General features: G+C 41.4%; 1 protein-coding gene across 4 annotated transcripts in view; it reads left to right on the forward strand.

Moving 5' to 3' along the window:
- Positions 1-4,198: 4,198 nt before the first annotated feature.
- The window catches only part of LOC117259790 (kinase suppressor of Ras 1-like), a 103,758-nt gene continuing 91,065 nt past the window's right edge, over positions 4,199-16,891 (forward strand). For 3 of the 4 annotated variants that reach the window (XM_078166870.1, XM_033631505.2, XM_078166871.1), the window contains exon 1: positions 4,200-4,495. In XM_078166870.1, coding sequence (XP_078022996.1) covers positions 4,301-4,495 — 195 coding nt within the window. In that variant the 5' untranslated portion in view covers positions 4,200-4,300. Of the gene's footprint in view, positions 4,496-16,891 lie in introns of all 4 variants that reach the window. The other variant, XM_033631504.2, reaches the window with a different exon arrangement.

The following is a 16,891-nucleotide window of genomic DNA, read 5'->3' on the forward strand; positions in this document are numbered from 1 at the left end:
TTAATAAATGTTGACCCTATTTGGCCCTTGACATAGTTAGATTTTTAATTTTGGCCCTCTCTGTGATTGAGTTTGACACCTCAGAGGCCTGTACTACAAAGCCAGTTCAACTTACCCAGGATATCTTCTCATTATCTGGTTTGACCAACCCTAACATTGGCCGTCTGGATAACCGGTACTATGACGTTGGTCATCAACTAGTTCAGTCAACTCTGAGTTTTCCTATCCAGCCACAAGTGTGTTCATATGAAAGGGGCAGGGTTGTTAACTATGAGCGTCATCATCAGAACCATGAATGAAGTAGGCTGCTTCATATCATATGAGATGAAATGGTAGCAAAAGTGTTTTGTTGATGAGACAGTAACATGTCAGTGGCGTGGGATGAAAACGACAAACTGTACTTAGAATGGAAGATGTAGAAGCATTGAGAACACCATCCAAAAATTCACCGTCATCCAAGACTTAAATTACATGCAGGCATCACGGAGCTATGGGCCTATGTGACATTAGTATAGAGTGTTTTTTGCTGTTTAGTCAGATCATGATAATACAACAAAAGTAAAGAGTGGAAAAGTAGTTAAGTAGTTAATGACCAATGAGGTCGATCTGACTGAAATGTTACATTTATAACGGGAGCCAACAGTGTGTAGAGGCCAGACAAGCCAGACAAACAATGACACATGCCTAATTAGTACTAACATTTAATAAAATGATAACAGAATGTCACTAATCATCTACACAGCACATATCATTTGTCCGATATTTGTACAAAAAGAAGATCTCCACTCTGGCCAGCCAGGCTCAAACATGGCAAAGAGGTCAAGTTAAGTAGCTTGAGGTGAGGCCTAGCTGACAGCCTGTCAGTCTAAGTGGTTGCACCCTTAATTAATGCAGAAATTTAAGCCTTAAAAACATTTAAAGGAGAAGTCTGATATTTTGCACTTTGAGCCCCATTTCTGGGTTGTTTATGATGAAATAGAGTGGCTAAGACCAAAATTGAAGAATTTGGCTTTTCTCTGCCTGGCTTAACGCTGCTGCCTATGGCCATGTGTGAGTCTGTCCCTAAAACCACCCTAAATGCTCGTTTTCAAAGCCATGAAACTCACCGAGTGCATGGTCAGTGGTGTTCATTGATGTTCTGACATAAAAATCGTAGTCCATGATGATTTATTTGACATTTTGTCTACCCCATTGGTTTTCTAGAAAAGCCTCATTGTCCCTTGGTAGTAATCCAGAAACGGAAAGGGGGTTGTTTTCGACAAGGTTGTAGTCATTGTAGTCTTTTAGCTCAGTGAAAGTGCCGGCTCGACAGTGCTGTGTACACTCCTGGAGGAAGAACGAGAACGAATGAAAAAGTCTTGTAATAAGTTTAAACAACTGCACAATGGATTACTTGCTTGTAAACAACCTTTGCAGTAAGATGCCTTTGAACATGACGGCAACCTTCTTCTTCTGCTTCTTTTCTGTGTCCCATTACATTGCAATGGTTTCCTACCGGTAAGCGACACCCACGTAAAGGAGCATTATTGCCATCAAGTGGGCTGGAGTGTAACGCTTCAGGGTCAAACGAATGATCAAGTGGAAGTTTACACACGGGTGTGAGGCAGCTGAAAAAATAGTTCCACAATCGAGATGAATAGCGAAAACAGGGATGGAAACCACATTTTGCTACTATTTTTATGTCAGAACATCAACGAACACCACTGACCACCTTGTGAGTTTCATGGCTTTGAAAACTAACGTTTCGGGTGGTTTTAGGACAGGTTCACACATGGCCATAGGCAACAGTGTTAAGCCAGGAAGGGGAAAGCCAAATTCTCTGAAAATCAGCAATTGTCACTATTTTGGTCTAGGTTTGGTCTATTTCATCATAAACAGCCCAAAAATGGGGCTCAAAGTGCAAAATACTGGACTTCTCATTTAAGGACCACCATAGGCGTTTCTAGCCCATTTTTGGGGGTGCACCCCTAAACTGAATCCCAGCAATTTGAGAGATTTTTTTTTTTTTTTAAATTTTCACACTGTATGTCCCTTTTTTAACAAGCTAGAAAAGTGTCAAAACCATACAGTACTTAGTTGCAACGTAATATTTTAACAACAAAAATACAGCAGCACCCCCATTGTAACTCCTATTGTGTGTATTTATTATTATTAGTTTGTAGATTTCTAGCACTTTCCTTTTTGAAGTGTATTTTTATTTATGTATTTGTATTATACAGACAAGAAGGAAAAAGGCAGAGATAAACATTGAAAAAGTCACTTTCTGTTCATGTGTTCATGTTACATGTTGTGCACTGCATTTCAAATAAAAGTCCAAAAAATAAGCCTAAGGTCCATTTTTGGTATTTTTGGTACTCACTATAGGGGGCTGGTTTACTCCAGAAACACACATACTGTTTATGTGTATGTTGAGGAGCTGCTGTATCAAAATGAGTTGTCTTCCCCCAGAAATTAGGGTTACGATATGTTTCTTTTATGATTCCAATCCATTCCTCTTTTGCTGTGGCTCAGCATTTAAATAACCTTTATCAGATTTGATGGTTTAGTCACAGACTTTCCCAAAAAGTGTTGTGCTTTTATTTCACAAATGTGGGAATGAAATTGAGTTAAAATGTACAAAACAGTGAAATTTATCTTGCCTGGCCGGGCAGCTCTCTGGGTGCTCAGCACCCCTAAACCTCTGATCCTAGAATCGCCCCTGAGGACCACGTATTCAAATGAGCTCCTGTGATTGGCCAAAATGGTCCCCTGATCTCTGATCAGTGGCCACCCCTGACTCTACAGATACAAATCACTTTTGCTCCATGTCCACTGCGATATTTGGTGCAAAACTGAGAGTGCGCAGAACTTGTCATTTGGGAGCAAAAAAACAGCATTTGAGATTTGTAGTGGCAGATTCAAGCAGTTGTATTTATTGACTTATGTTTGTGCCAGAAATTCATGCAAATTTTGACCAAGACTTCACATTTTTTGATCTGGGTGTGACAATGTGTCTTGCAGCATATTCACTGCAGCAACTGTAGCACAAATGTGAGCGTGTGAGTTTCATAATTTGTGAGTTGTAGAAAAGGATTTCTGTACCTGCAGTGAATAATTAGAAAATGTGTAACTGTTGTGTTTGTGGGAGAGAAAAAGATTCTACAAGTATACAACTCCTTAGTGTTGTCACGATACCAAAATCTTTGTTTCGGTACCCATACCAATATGAATTTCGATACTTTTCGATACTTTTCGGTACTTTTCCTAAGGAAAAGTCCTTTTGGATACAAACCTTTAGAACAATAAATAGTAGGGGTGTAACGGTACCAAAAAAATCATGGTTCGGTAAGTACCTCAGTACGGACGTCACGGTTTGGTAACTCAGATGTTCCACCAAGTTTGTGTTGTCTTGTGTTGTCTCCCTTTGCGATTCAGACTTTCTCTTGTCTTTTTTCACGTGCGCCAGCTGCGAATGTTGATACAGGTGTTGTCATACACACCACTTGCGCAATCTGTGCTCCAATAGGAACAAGAAAGGCGTTTGTGTGCATAAATGAGTAAAATAAATTAACTAAATTAATGAATTGAATCAATTTCAAACTACCAGTATTTTCCAAATGCAGTATAGTACCGTTTGGAATACCCTAGTACCTTCTTTCTTCTTTGTGTCTTCAAATTTTCAGATATACAGGTGTGACTATTTTCTACAGCTACAAATTTCACTGTCACATGTGCTCAGATGTTTTGCTCCAAAAATACCTTCATAACTGATTTATGGTTTTGTATCTGACATATTAGCCCCTGTTCTGTAGGTAGCTGAATAACCACGATAGTGCTATACCTCTAATGCCAATCTTTGTAGAAACTTAATAATTCGTGATCCTACAGCATCAATGCCTTTTTGTTAAGTCCTGAAATATCCCTATTTCCATTTCTCATTGAACTTGATAATATTCAATATTTTTTCATGTATTAATTTGACTGTATTTGTTTTTGTATCTCTGCAAAACTATTTGGTTTAGGCATTGTTTTAAATATATTTTCTCGGCTGTAAATCGACTGACTAGTTCTCTCCTCCATGTTTAAGCAAGAAATGTTTAAGTCTTGGTTTATTTTGAAGGTCACAACAGGAGGTGCTTTTAAACTCAAGCTGTCTTGCTCTTATTTTAGTCAGCTTTGTGAAGGAGACTTGTAGCAGCTCTGTGGAAGTCGAAACGCGGAAACGTGTTTAATACGAACGGTGCATTGTTGAGGGGAAGCGCCAGTGCGCCACGCGTCTCCAGGTCGCTGTCTGTGTCACAAGCCGCGCCAATGTGGAGACATGGACAGAGAAGACAGAGGCAGAGGCGACAGGGTGATCCACAGCAAGATAAAGACAGGAGAAGCTGAGGAGGCTCTGCATCAGTGCCAGCTCATCCAGAACCTGGTGGACATTTCCATCTCCAGTCTGCAGGCTCTCAGGACCAGATGCGCCGCAGCCAACGACCTCACACAGCACGAGATCCGCACTTTAGAGGTAATACGCAGAGGTAATAAGCCTCCAACGTTCTGTAAAGTTGCTGTCTGGAAAGTCTGCCAACCTCATGCTTGTTACAGGGACCCTTTATAAATAATGTGAAACAGGTGCTACGCCATAGGCTCATCACACATCATGGGCTGTGCCCATGGAGTCAACATGGGGGGGGGGGGGGGGGGGGGGGGGGTGCATACATGACAATTTAACACTTACATTCCATGTATTGTAGTTTTCCACTTTAGAATAGTAAAATAGAGACAGATTGTGTTTGTGTAACTACAGTCAGACTACAGAGGTACAGTAGCAGCCAAGACCATTGGGTTTTGTACTACCATCTTTTTAAAGCCATCGCCATCGCCAACGCCATCTCGATATTTTTGAACCAGAAGTGAACATATTTGGATAAGAGGCTGGAGCTGTTTTTTCTGTATGTCACGTTTGATGTCATGGACAGGCCAGGCCAGGCCAGTTAAGTAATATAAGGCTAAAAAGAGTGACATTAGCAATGCAATTTGGCTGTACCTTAGGGAGATGGTTGGTTTGGATCAATTATTCTTCCAAGTATTTTGGATAGAGCTTCAAAACTGGAGAACCAGTAACCCCAAGAGCCCTGAGCAAAACCAGAATATACTGGAAAATCACGTTCGGTTAAAAGCAACTCAGATTTTCTGTACGACATCTATTGCACGTCTGTCCGTCCTGGAAGAGGGATCCCTCCTCAGTTGCTCTTCCTGAGGTTTCTACTGGGTTTTTTTCCCCCATTAAAGGTTTTTTTGGGGGGGGGTGTGGGGTGTTTCTTTATCCGCTGCGAGGGTCCTAAGGACAGAGGGATGTCGTATGCTGTAAAGCCCTGTGAGGCAAATTGTGATTTGTGATAAAATTGATTGATTGATTGATTGATTGATTGATTTGTTTGCTCAGTTAGTAGTTTGTTTGAGCTTGTGTGAAAGCTGTCAATCGAACCCTGGTGCGGACCAAACAACTGAACCTAGACTGCCCAAAAAGGTGGGTCTCGGTCTGCTTCCAAACGGATTCTGGTGCAATTTGTTTGTGTTGTGAAAGAAAAGGAACCAACCACAGGACTTTAGATAGCAGATATGTGATTTTAGCAACTGCTAAACCAATAATAAATCCATCTGCTGATTGTGAAATCTGGCTGCGATCTCATAATTGGTCCTGATAAAGGCCACCCTATAACCTATTTATGCTAATGCATACATGAAACCATAGTAACACATATGTACATTAGTGTGGGTATTTTCCCCCGATTAAAAGGCTGTTAAAACTGCCATCATTGTATCTGACTCTGTGTACTTTGTCTGTTCATTAAGTCTATTAAAACATGTTTGACAGTTATCCCACAGTATTAGGCCTCAGATCATTACTGTACAAGGTGCCTTATTTTCATCCTGTCTCTGTGTTAGTCATTATTCAGAACATGCCATTGATATGCAGTCTGATAATAGCCTACTAATAATACTTACAATCAGTTATTTCTCTATGAGCTCTTTGTGAAACCAAAGAACATAAATAGAAACACTTCAGCACTATTAACGTGCTGCTGCATTGACTTCTGTCAGCTACCAGAATTTGATTTTCCCACGTGGGCCCTGCTGATGTAGGCTGACAAATGCCAAAACTGGTCAATCAATGAGTCACCTGTCAGTTAGCATAACTTTGTGTTTACTCCTTTTGGTTTGTTTGCAAAAAGTCAGTATTAACAGGAACCAAACCAAAACTAAAGATTCAAGATTTAAGAGGTTTATTATCATGCACACAGCAAACGTAAACGTGGTTACAGACAGTGAAATTCTTACCTTTCGAGTTGCACTGACACCACTAAAGTACGCACTGAATAAATTAAAATAGATAAAAATAAATATGAAATGAGCAAGTATTATGTACAGTCAGATTTGTTGTGCAAATATTGTTGTCCAAATGATATCAAATATTGTCACATTGTCCAATATGTATATGTACAGAGAGACAGATAATCACCAGTTTAGTAGTCTGATGGCCTGCGGATAGAAACAGTTTTTTAGTCTGGCTGTCCTTGCTTTAACACTTCTGTAGCATCTGCCAGATGGCAGGAGTGTGAACGGTGTGTGCTGTGGGTGGGAGTGGTCCTTAATGATGTTGAGTAGACTCACAAGTCAGTGTTTAGACGCTTTGCTTAAATAAAAACTGATGACTTTCTCCCTGATTTTGTGTTTAGATGGGCGGATACAATTTCAGAGTTTAAAAAAACTCCCTACATTGCAGAACCAATAGTAAATCTGCAGGGCAGTCCTTCGGTGGCTCGCTGAACTCTTATGCTCGTAAACATAGTCCGACTAGAAACACGTGTAGTGGTACAAAATCAAAGTTAGTGGACGTTTGTCGCGTTTGCGGCGACTCTCGCCGACTAAAAGAAACAAACATAATCTTTTACAAGGCCGTGACTCATCCATCCGGCCAGACTATAGAGGGGAATCTTCTTGTTGTTTACAAATACTTCGGGGTAGAAAACCAGCAGAGTTTAGCTATATATATATCTATATATCTATATCTATATCTATGTATATATATATATATATATATATATATATACATTTTTCACGTCACTGTATCACCGTTTAGACCAATCTGATGTTTGTAAAGTCTATAAACACAATGACTGAACAAAGATTACTATTTCAATAACATGGTTATCGTAGATTAGCTGGGCTAACCATTAGCTGTTAGCCCTGTTAGCCGTTAGCGGTGTCTGTAATAGGTAATAACTCATTAAACGGTCCATGAAAAAAATATTTTTTTCCAGCAGATATCTTAGTTACAACATAGTTGAGCTAGCAAAGCAGTTTTGTGTTGCTATGTGTGGTATTTATTCAGTTTTGGGAAATCACGATGTCTAGAAAGCATCAGTGGCTGCAGCTGACAGGGACAGCTAACACTAGCAGCAAAACTAACATCAGGACATCATCTGTTAAAAGCCTCCCGTTGTCGGATATGACATGAAACTACTCCAGTTAGCTCAATCATGTTGTAACTAAGACATCTGCTGGAAAAAATATTTTTTCACGGATGAGCACACGTTTGATAAAACGGAGTTAAATCTCTCAGCGTCCATTTTCAAGCTCTCTGTGTGTTTGTTTCCTTGCGGATGAGAAAAGGGGAAGCGCACATTTCCGGGAGGGCGTGTCCTTTTAAAAAATGCAAGAGGTATTGCTTTGTTGCCGGCCGTTTTCGCCGGTGTGTTAAACACACTTTAGAAAGGAGTTTCCCCAGACTATCAGAAGGCGGAGATCTCTGATTGTCTGGTGGCGAGGCTAGATGTTGAGTGCCCTTTTTGTGACCCGGGTGTCGTAGATGTTCTGTAATGGGGAGAGAGCTGCTCCACAGACGAATTGTGCTGTTTTAATGACACGCTGGAGAGCCTGTCTGTCCTGAGTTGTGCAGTTCCTGTACCACACTGTGATGGGGTTTGTCAAGATGCTCTCCACTGTGCATCTGTAAAGTTGCTGAGGAGTTTGGAGGACAGTCCAAATTTACTCAGCTTCCTCAAGAAGAAGAGTCTCTGTTGAGCCTTCTTGACAATCTGCTGTGTGTTATGAGTCCAGGTGAGATCCTTGCTGATGTGGGTGCCAAGGAGTTTGAAGGTTTTTACCCTGTCCATCTGTGTCCCGTTGATGTGTAGTGGGGCGTGCTGGTCTCTGCTCTTCCTTGGGTTGATAATCATCTCTTTAGTCTTCTCAGCATTTAAGGAGAGATTATTTTGTAACAGTGTATCATTTTTTTCCCTCTGGTGCGACCAGTTAACTACAGCTGTGAAAGCACCCTGATGTGAACAACAGTTTTTGAAATTGGTCAAGTATTGAGCAGGACAATGCAATGGCTGCAATGGAAGCACAAGGGGCAACTGAACACCGTCACTGTATGTCCATTTAAAGTGGTTATTTTCACTACTGACAGGCTCAGATTGTTATTATAAGTGGCTGAAGAGTCTCTTTACCTTTCACTTGACTACTGACTTGATAGGCTTTTTTTTCTCCTCAAAGATATCTTTATTGAATTTTTCACAAATATATGGTACAGGTGTTAAGTGTTGACAGGAAGTTTGTAAAATACACAGTCAGCTCATAGGTCGAGAGCAGACGTTGCGCTAGACTTTTTCGTCGCCGGTCATTTTGACTGACAGGATCATAAAAATCCGGTCATGATCTATTTTTACTGGTCATTTTAATTTTCCTTTAAGATATTCAAAGATATTTAGTTTTCATTCGTTCGTTTAATAAATCCAACAAGCAAGTTATAAAGTGTGCATTAATAAGGACATGAACGAAAAGATGAACAGACATCCACACACCCGTGCCATCAATGCGCAGCGCCCAGCAGCGGAGGCAGTTTTCAATCGGCGCCCATGTAAACCTATCTGACTGTCCACACAGGCCGCTGAGCAGAGCGGAGCGCCCGCGGAGGCAGTGTTTCAGTTCGGCGTCTGGTCTGTTTTTCACACGAGCAATAAAATATCGTGTTTATAATTTAAAATAACACAGCAGCGCATAACCAAACACATTTTCCAATACCCTAATCACTTCATTACAATTTTAATTTTGTGTCACCGAGCCTGCAGACATAACTACATAAATAAAATCGTCAATAACAATATGCCCAGTATTTAGGCTATCCAACACGCTCAATACATGGATATGCAATGACAAATTGTAATTAACTTATTATGTTATAAAAAACGATTAAAATATGGCCTTACCCATGTTTAAAATGACCTGTTGAAGTGAAAAAACGAGTAGGTACTGACGGGAAAAGACGAGTGGACGATGTTTAACCGGCGCAGAGAGCGCAGGAGAAATGCGCTGCCTGTGTGGACAGTCAACTTCCGCGGCACTACGCGTCTGGTGTGTCCTGGGCTCAACAACGCTACATGAAACAGATGAATGACTCTTTCTCTGCAGTGTGAAAATGGCAGCCACTGGTTGTGCACTCTGCCGCCATGTGGGCAGGGGTGGTAATTGCAACCGGTCAAAATGACCGACGGCCTTCAGATTTTCCGGTCAGTTCAGTTCAGTTCAGTTCAGTTCTTTATTGTCCCTCAAGGGGAAATTTAGTTTGCAGTGCAATTCAACATACAAGGGACAATCAAGACAATGTCAACAACAATCACAACCACAACGACCATGAATAAAATAGATCAGATCAAGCTGTCCATAGAAAAAATAAATCTATAAGGGAATAAGACCATATGGAGTGCTTATAGACAGTGCAGGCAAATTGAGTCCATCAAGACTCAGTGCAAATTAAGAACATTTATTGCACTTGGAATAAAAGAAAATTTAAACCTATTGCTTCTAACCTTGGGGAGCCTGTAACACCGGCCAGAAGGAAGAAGAAAAAATTCTCCTAAAAGTGGGTGGTCAGTGCTGGCCAAGATCGACTGTGCCTTCCTATAGACTTGTCGGTTGTAGATATCTGACAGAGAAAGCTGCTGTGTGCCAATTATCTTGCTGGCTACCTTGACAATGTCAGAAAGGCGTTTTTTGTTCTGCACAGTGAGGTTTCCATACCAGCCAATAATACAGAACATTAAAACAGACTCAGTAAAAGATTTGTAAAATAAAACCATCAGTGTCTTGTCCACATTAAAAGTGTTCAGTCTGCGCAGAAAATAAAGTCTCTGCAGACCCTTTTTGCAGATTGCAGACATGTTGAAGTCATGATTCAAGTTTTTATCAATGACTGTGCCCATGTATTTATAGTGCTCTACTGTCTCTACTTGTGAGCCCTTAATGATGGTTGGGAGGGTAGAGGGAGAGTTTTTCCTAAAGTCAATGGCCATGTCTTTAGTTTTTAGGACATTTAGCTTCAGAAAGTGGTTGTTGCACCACTCTACAAAGTCTTCCATGACTGGACCATGATCGACATCTCCTTCCTGGAGCAGGCTGATGAGGACTGTATCGTCCGCAAATTTCAGAAGATGCCTGTCCTTGTATTTGCTCTTGCAATCATTTGTATAAAGAATATACAATAAAGGAGACAGGACACACCCCTGTGGTGAGCCTGTGGATGACAGCCGCTTCTGGGAAAAGGCATCATTAGCCCTTACAACCTGCAGCCTACAAGTTAAAAAATCTAGCACCCATTTCACCAGTCCAGCATCAAGATTAAAATCTGACAATAATTTATTGATTAAAATATGTGGCTGGATTGTATTAAAAGCTGAAGAGAAATCTAGAAATAAAAGCCTAGCATGTGTTCTTGTACCCTCAAAATGCTTGTACAGGTAATTGAACAGAGTGATGGTTGCATCATCTACCCCTCTGCTGGCCCGATAAGCAAATTGCATCGGGTCAAGCTGGCTCTGAACCTTTTCAATAAGAATTTGTTTGACCAGCCGCTCAAAAGTCACTATTGAAGTCAAGGCTACAGGCCTTAGATCATTAAGCACCTTCGGAGACTTGATTTTAGCCACGGGGACTACAATAGACTCCTTCCACGGTATTGGGACCTTATGCTGGGAGAGTTACAAATTAAAAAGATCAGAATAAATGTCACATAATTGGTCTGCACAGACTTTTAGCAGTTTGCCAGTGATCATATCAGGCCCAGGGCTCTTTCTGACATTACATTTGGAGAACATGTGTTCAACAGAAATGGCGCTGATCGTAAGCCGGGGGTTGACAGTAATGTCATTTAAGGAATCAAATATATCACAGTGATCTTTAGTAAAATCATGTTCATCATTAAAACGTAAATAAAAATCATTCAGAGCATTTGCAAGTTCTGAATTTGAGTCAAAACCATCTATTGTGACTGACCCAGAATTCTTCTTCTTATCTTGGCCTGTCATGGCCTTCATACCATCCCATACAGCCCTCAGGTTGTTACTGTGAAACTTCCCCTCTATTTTACTTTTATATTGTAATTTTGCCCTCTTAATTTCATATCTAACTTCTTTTTTAGCTTCAATCTTATCCTTGCTGTCACCATGGAGAAAAGCATTGTGTTTCCTATGCAGTGCATCCTTTACTGCTTTGTTCAACCAGGGTTTATTATTCGGAAACACCTTGACCTGTTTAGTAGGGATGATTAAATTTTTCAAATGGAGAGTATAGGATGATATCACCTCAGTCATTTCATCAAGAGTTGAAGAAGAGTGCTTGAAAACGTCCCATTCTGTGCACTCGAATAGTTTCTCAATAGCATCCTCAGTCCACATCTCCACCTCTTTAGTGGCAGTTTTCCCTCTCTTAAGAAGTGGCTTGTAGGTCGGGATAAGGAGGATAATGTTATGGTCAGAAGAGCCAAGAGGGGGCAGAGCTATGGACTTGTAGGCGCCCTTTACTGTACCATAGCATAAGTCAACAGTTTTGTCAAGTCTGGTAGGGCAAGAGACATACTGATAAAAAGTGTTCATCGATTTCAGAATACAGTGATTAAAATCACCAAGGACAAAGCAAGGAGCATCCGGAGAGAGGGACTGGAACTTTTGTGTAACCTTTTGTATGGCTGTTACAGCATTTTTTGCGTTAGCTTTGGGATGTATGTACAGTGAGAAATATTTGGGGAAATTCACGGGGGAGGTGATGGGGCTGCAGGGACACAGACAACAGCTCTGTGTCTTCAGTACACACAGTCTCTCTGACAGTGATGTTCTTGCACCATCGCTGATTGACGTAGAGGCAGACCCTGCCCCTTGGGATTTCCCTGTGACAACAGCATCCCTGTCAAGCCTCACCGGCACTCCAAAACCGGTGAGAGTTAGGTCGGTGTTCACATCCTCAGGAGTAAGCCATGTTTCTGTAAAAGCCATGACACATGCGTCCCTAAATTTCTCCAGATGAGTGACGCTGGCTTGGATCTCGTCCATCTTATTCCTTATGGACTGAGCGTTGCAGAGTAACATCGAGGGGAGGGGTATGCGGCGAAGTGTCAGCCACTTCAGTCTCTGCCTGACACCGCCCCGTTTCCGCACTTTGTATCTTTTTTCTCCCCATGTAGTCCTATTAAAGTTCTCAGGTTGGCGGAAGATCTCCGCAAGTGAATGATCTCCCGTGGCCAAGTCCGAACGGGTGGCATGGTTCAACCAGACTCTGAGCCACAACAAACAAAGTCCATGCGACGATCAAGAGTGACAGCTCCATTTAAAAATAAGTTAAGTGATCAATGAACAAGCGTAGATCCTACGCAGCTTATTGGTTATTCACAAACGGCACTCAGTAACACTCAAACTTTCAACATCCAGACAGACTGCAACTGCATGTCGCTACTTGCGCAGCGCCAAGAGCTTGGTCATTGTTGTAAAAAACCGGTCAATGACTGAGAATATCCGGTTAACGCGACCCCTGGTCGAGAGAGATAATCCTGTCCATACACAGTAGGAAGAAAATAAAAACACAACACAAAACAAAAAAACCCTTATCTAACCAACTTACAAATGGTGTCCCATATGTCCTCAGACAGAGTTAGATTCAGATCTTGCTCCCATGCAATTTTAATGTTGTTGAGTGGGGCCTGGCTTATGCCTAACAGTTTATTGTGTGGAGATCGAACCCTTGCGTGATGGTTGTAAATTGAGAAGTGCATCAGCAATGTTCATATCAGGTGTCTGAGGGAAGTTTGGTATCTGACAGCAGAGGAAGTGTCTTATTTGTAGATACCTAAAAAAGTGAGACTTTGGGAGACTTAACTCTTCAGCCAGTTGCTCAAACGATACAAAACTATTATCCGTGAAGAGGTCTCTGAAGCGCCCAATACCCAGTCTCTGCCATTCCTGAAATATTGGGTCCAGTAAGGAGGGCTGGAAAAGATGGTTGGTGGAAATGGGACTTGATGGAAGCCAAAGTGTCTCCAGAACTGAGCCCACACTGTCAACGTGTGCCAGATAACTGGATTGTCTATGAGTTTATTTGGTGGGTGAAGGAGTGGAGATCCAAGAAGTGCTGGAATGGAAAAGTTTTTAGCAGAACCCAACTCCATTGCCACTCATGAAGGGCAGTCAGATTGGTTATGAAAATATGACCAAAAAGTAAGACAGCGAATGTTAGCTGCCCAATAATAAAAACGAAAATTAGGCAGCACCATACCCCCTTCTCCTTTAGGTTTTTGGAGATGGACCTTATTTAGCTGACTGCGCTTGCCCTTCCATATATAAGATGATATAACAGAATCTAATGTATCAAAGAATTATTTAGGAATGAAGGTTGGTATTGATTGAAAGATGTATAGAAATTTAGGGAGAATAGTCATTTTGATGGAGTTAATTCGGCCAACCAAGGATGTAGAAAGGGGTGACCGCTGCGTCAGGCACCATTTTGTGTGGTTTAGCAGAGTGAGAATGTTTTCTTTGAAAAGACACTTGTGGTTTTTCGTGACTGTAATTCCACGATAAGTGAATTTGTTTTCCACAATCCTAAAAGGGAAGTTGGAGTAGTCTGATGCCGGCGTCCCCTCACTGACAAGAAAAAGTTCAGATTTATTTAAATTTAATTTGTATCCCGAGAACTGGCTAAAATCGTTCAGTAAAGACAACATGGCTGGTAGGGAGGTATCTGGACAAGAGATAAAACTCAACAGGTCGTCTGCGTATAGGGCCACCTTATGTTCCACTCCATTCCTCCATATGCCAGAGATATTCTCGCAACTGCGGATTGCTATCGCCAAAGGCTCTATGTCCAGGTCAAATAGTAGGGGGCTTAGAGGACACCCTTGTCTGGTTCCCCGATGGAGGCTAAAGGGTTGTGACAGCTGAGAGTTGGTAAGGACCGAAGCAGTGGGGCTTGAGTATAATAATTTGATCCAGGTGATAAAATTCAGACTGAAACCAAATTTTTTTAAAGTCACAAATAAATATGCCCACTCTATCTGGTCAAATGCTTTCTCCGCGTCTAGAGAAAGGACACATTCAGGAGCCACACCGGAGGGAAGATACAAAATATCAAAGAGCCGACGTATGTTGAAATAGGAGTATCAATTTTTGACAAAGCCCGTTTGGTCTTCAGATATGACAGATGGTAAGATGTTCTCCAATCTTCAGGCCAGTACTTTAGCCAAAATTTTAACAGATCGGCCTATATGAAGAACACTCCGTTGGATCCTTGTCTTTTTTTGCAATAAGAGTGATACATGCTTCATAAAATGATGTCGGAAGCTTGCCCTGCTTGAATGAGTCAGACAGCACTGTGCTTAGCTGCGGCGAGAGTAGTGAGGAAAATGCCTTAAAGAATTCCACGGGAAATCTGTTGGGCCCTGGGGATTTTCCTGACTGCAGCGAGGAAATAGCAGCATCTATCTCCTCTTTCATTATGGGTTCATCTAATCTCATTTTACTGTCGGGGGAGAGCGTGGGAATATTTAGTTGGTTCAAAAAATGATCCATTAATATAGTATTATTCGAGAATTCAGAGGTGTAGAGTTGAGTATAGTAATTCCTGAATGTGTCATTAATCTTTGCATGATATGAAGTAACGTTACCATCCTCCATTTGTAATATGCCCCTTTGCTCCGCGGACTGTGGACTCCCCCCCCCCCCCCAAGTGTAAGCGAGTATGAGCTCAGATCCGGGAGAGAAGAAAAGAAGCGTTCAAAAAAGCCCACATCATCTACATTTGGAGCATAAACGTTGGCAAGCACCGTAATTGTATTGTATAACTTCCCTGACACAATGATAAAACGGCCGTTAGTAGCTGATATAACATTGTGATGCACAAAAGGGATGTTTTGGTCAACAAGGTTTGAAACTCCCCTGGCCTTTGCTTGGAATGAGGAATGGAAGTGCTGCTCCGCCCACCGCGACATCAGGCGAGCACTATCACAACCACAAATGTGTGTCTCTTGCAAAAAAACAAATGCTGCCTTAAATTGTTTTATATGTGAAAATACCTTCCTCCTCTTAACAGGGTGATTTAAGCCCTTGACATTCCAGCTAACAAAGTTTAATGATCTATCTACTGTCTTCAACTAAAGGTGCAGGATGATAAATACAAATGGTGTCAAAACTCCAGGAACATACAGGACATGATCAGTGCTTAATTTGTAAAATTAGAAGTAGGGGAACACCTTGGGCCTCTGAGAGAACAGTGTTCCCCCACTCCCAAAAGTGCCGCCTCACTGCGCAACTCCGAATGGAATGGTTGTGACATCTAGTGTTGTCACGGTACCAAAATTGGGACCCACGGTACGATACCAGTTATCACGGTTCTGATTAGCATCATGATACCACAGCAAAAATGAGGCAGATGTGCCTTTTGTCATTTATAAAAAGATAAATCACTTTTCTATAATACATCAATGATATTTCAATGGAATAAATTATTTATTGACTTATTCATACTTCAAAAACAGCATCAATAAATGATTAACATAGGGGGGATTGAAATAAAATAAATAAATAAAAATCAACCAGCCACCCTCCTCCCCTGACAAGTTAAGAACAGTCCCTTCATAAGTAAAGAACAGTCCCTAAAGTGTGGTGAGGTTTGTGGACCGTTAACTGCCACAAAGAGAGAAATGTGAACGGTTCATTTCTCCTCTGACACGCCACATACCTGTGTGCCGCCATGGCTTGGTTGTCCAGGTACTACTGGGCCGCCGTAGGCTATTTGACCGCCGTATTCCTGTCTGTGACCCCTGTTCAACCCACAACTGGCAGGATTCGCCTTTCGTTTCTGCTGCTGGTTGAAATCTGTACTCGCACAGCATGCTGAATGATTTATTTTGCTTGCACAAAACTATTTTTAGTCGCAAATGCGAGTAAAATGCTCGCACGTAGAGCTCTGTGGAAAACAAATCACTGCCGACAAGTATAAAGAAATAAATAATAACTTTCACTGCTCAAAGATACTCACGTGTCTGGAAAACAAACCACTACAGCAGCATATTATCACTTTGAACTTATCCCACAGTAGTGGTACGTGAGGCACCGTAGTACTACGGTACTCCATCCTGCAACACTAGTGACATCAGCCAATACTGTATGTAGTTTTTAGATGTGAAAAGTTCTAGACCCATGCAAATTAGTTCTGGAATGCACCAGGGCCTTTTCTGAAAAGATCCTGGTATGCGTTCAAGTACGTTCCGGCTTAAATTAAGCGCTGGACATGATGAACAAAAAATGAGCTGTGCGTGGCTTGTGTAGGCTAATAAGCCAGTACTGGCATCGGAAAAGCGACCCCTTACTTACCCACTCCACAACAAGACAGCTGCCAAAGAACATAGCAGCAAGCTCTTCAAAACCCCCATTATTAACCCTCCAAAGAAATCTTCCTGTCACTTGAACCCAACTTCAATTCCTTATTTTAGTGTTAAAATGCACTTAACACTCCTAGGTCCACATTTGAACTATTCTAGAAATACAAACAGAGAAAAAACATTCCTCTTAAAATCTCTTATGCACTGTTAGCA

This window comes from Epinephelus lanceolatus, chromosome 4 (genome assembly GCF_041903045.1).
Source record: "Epinephelus lanceolatus isolate andai-2023 chromosome 4, ASM4190304v1, whole genome shotgun sequence".
Taxonomy (NCBI): Eukaryota; Metazoa; Chordata; class Actinopteri; order Perciformes; family Serranidae; genus Epinephelus; species Epinephelus lanceolatus.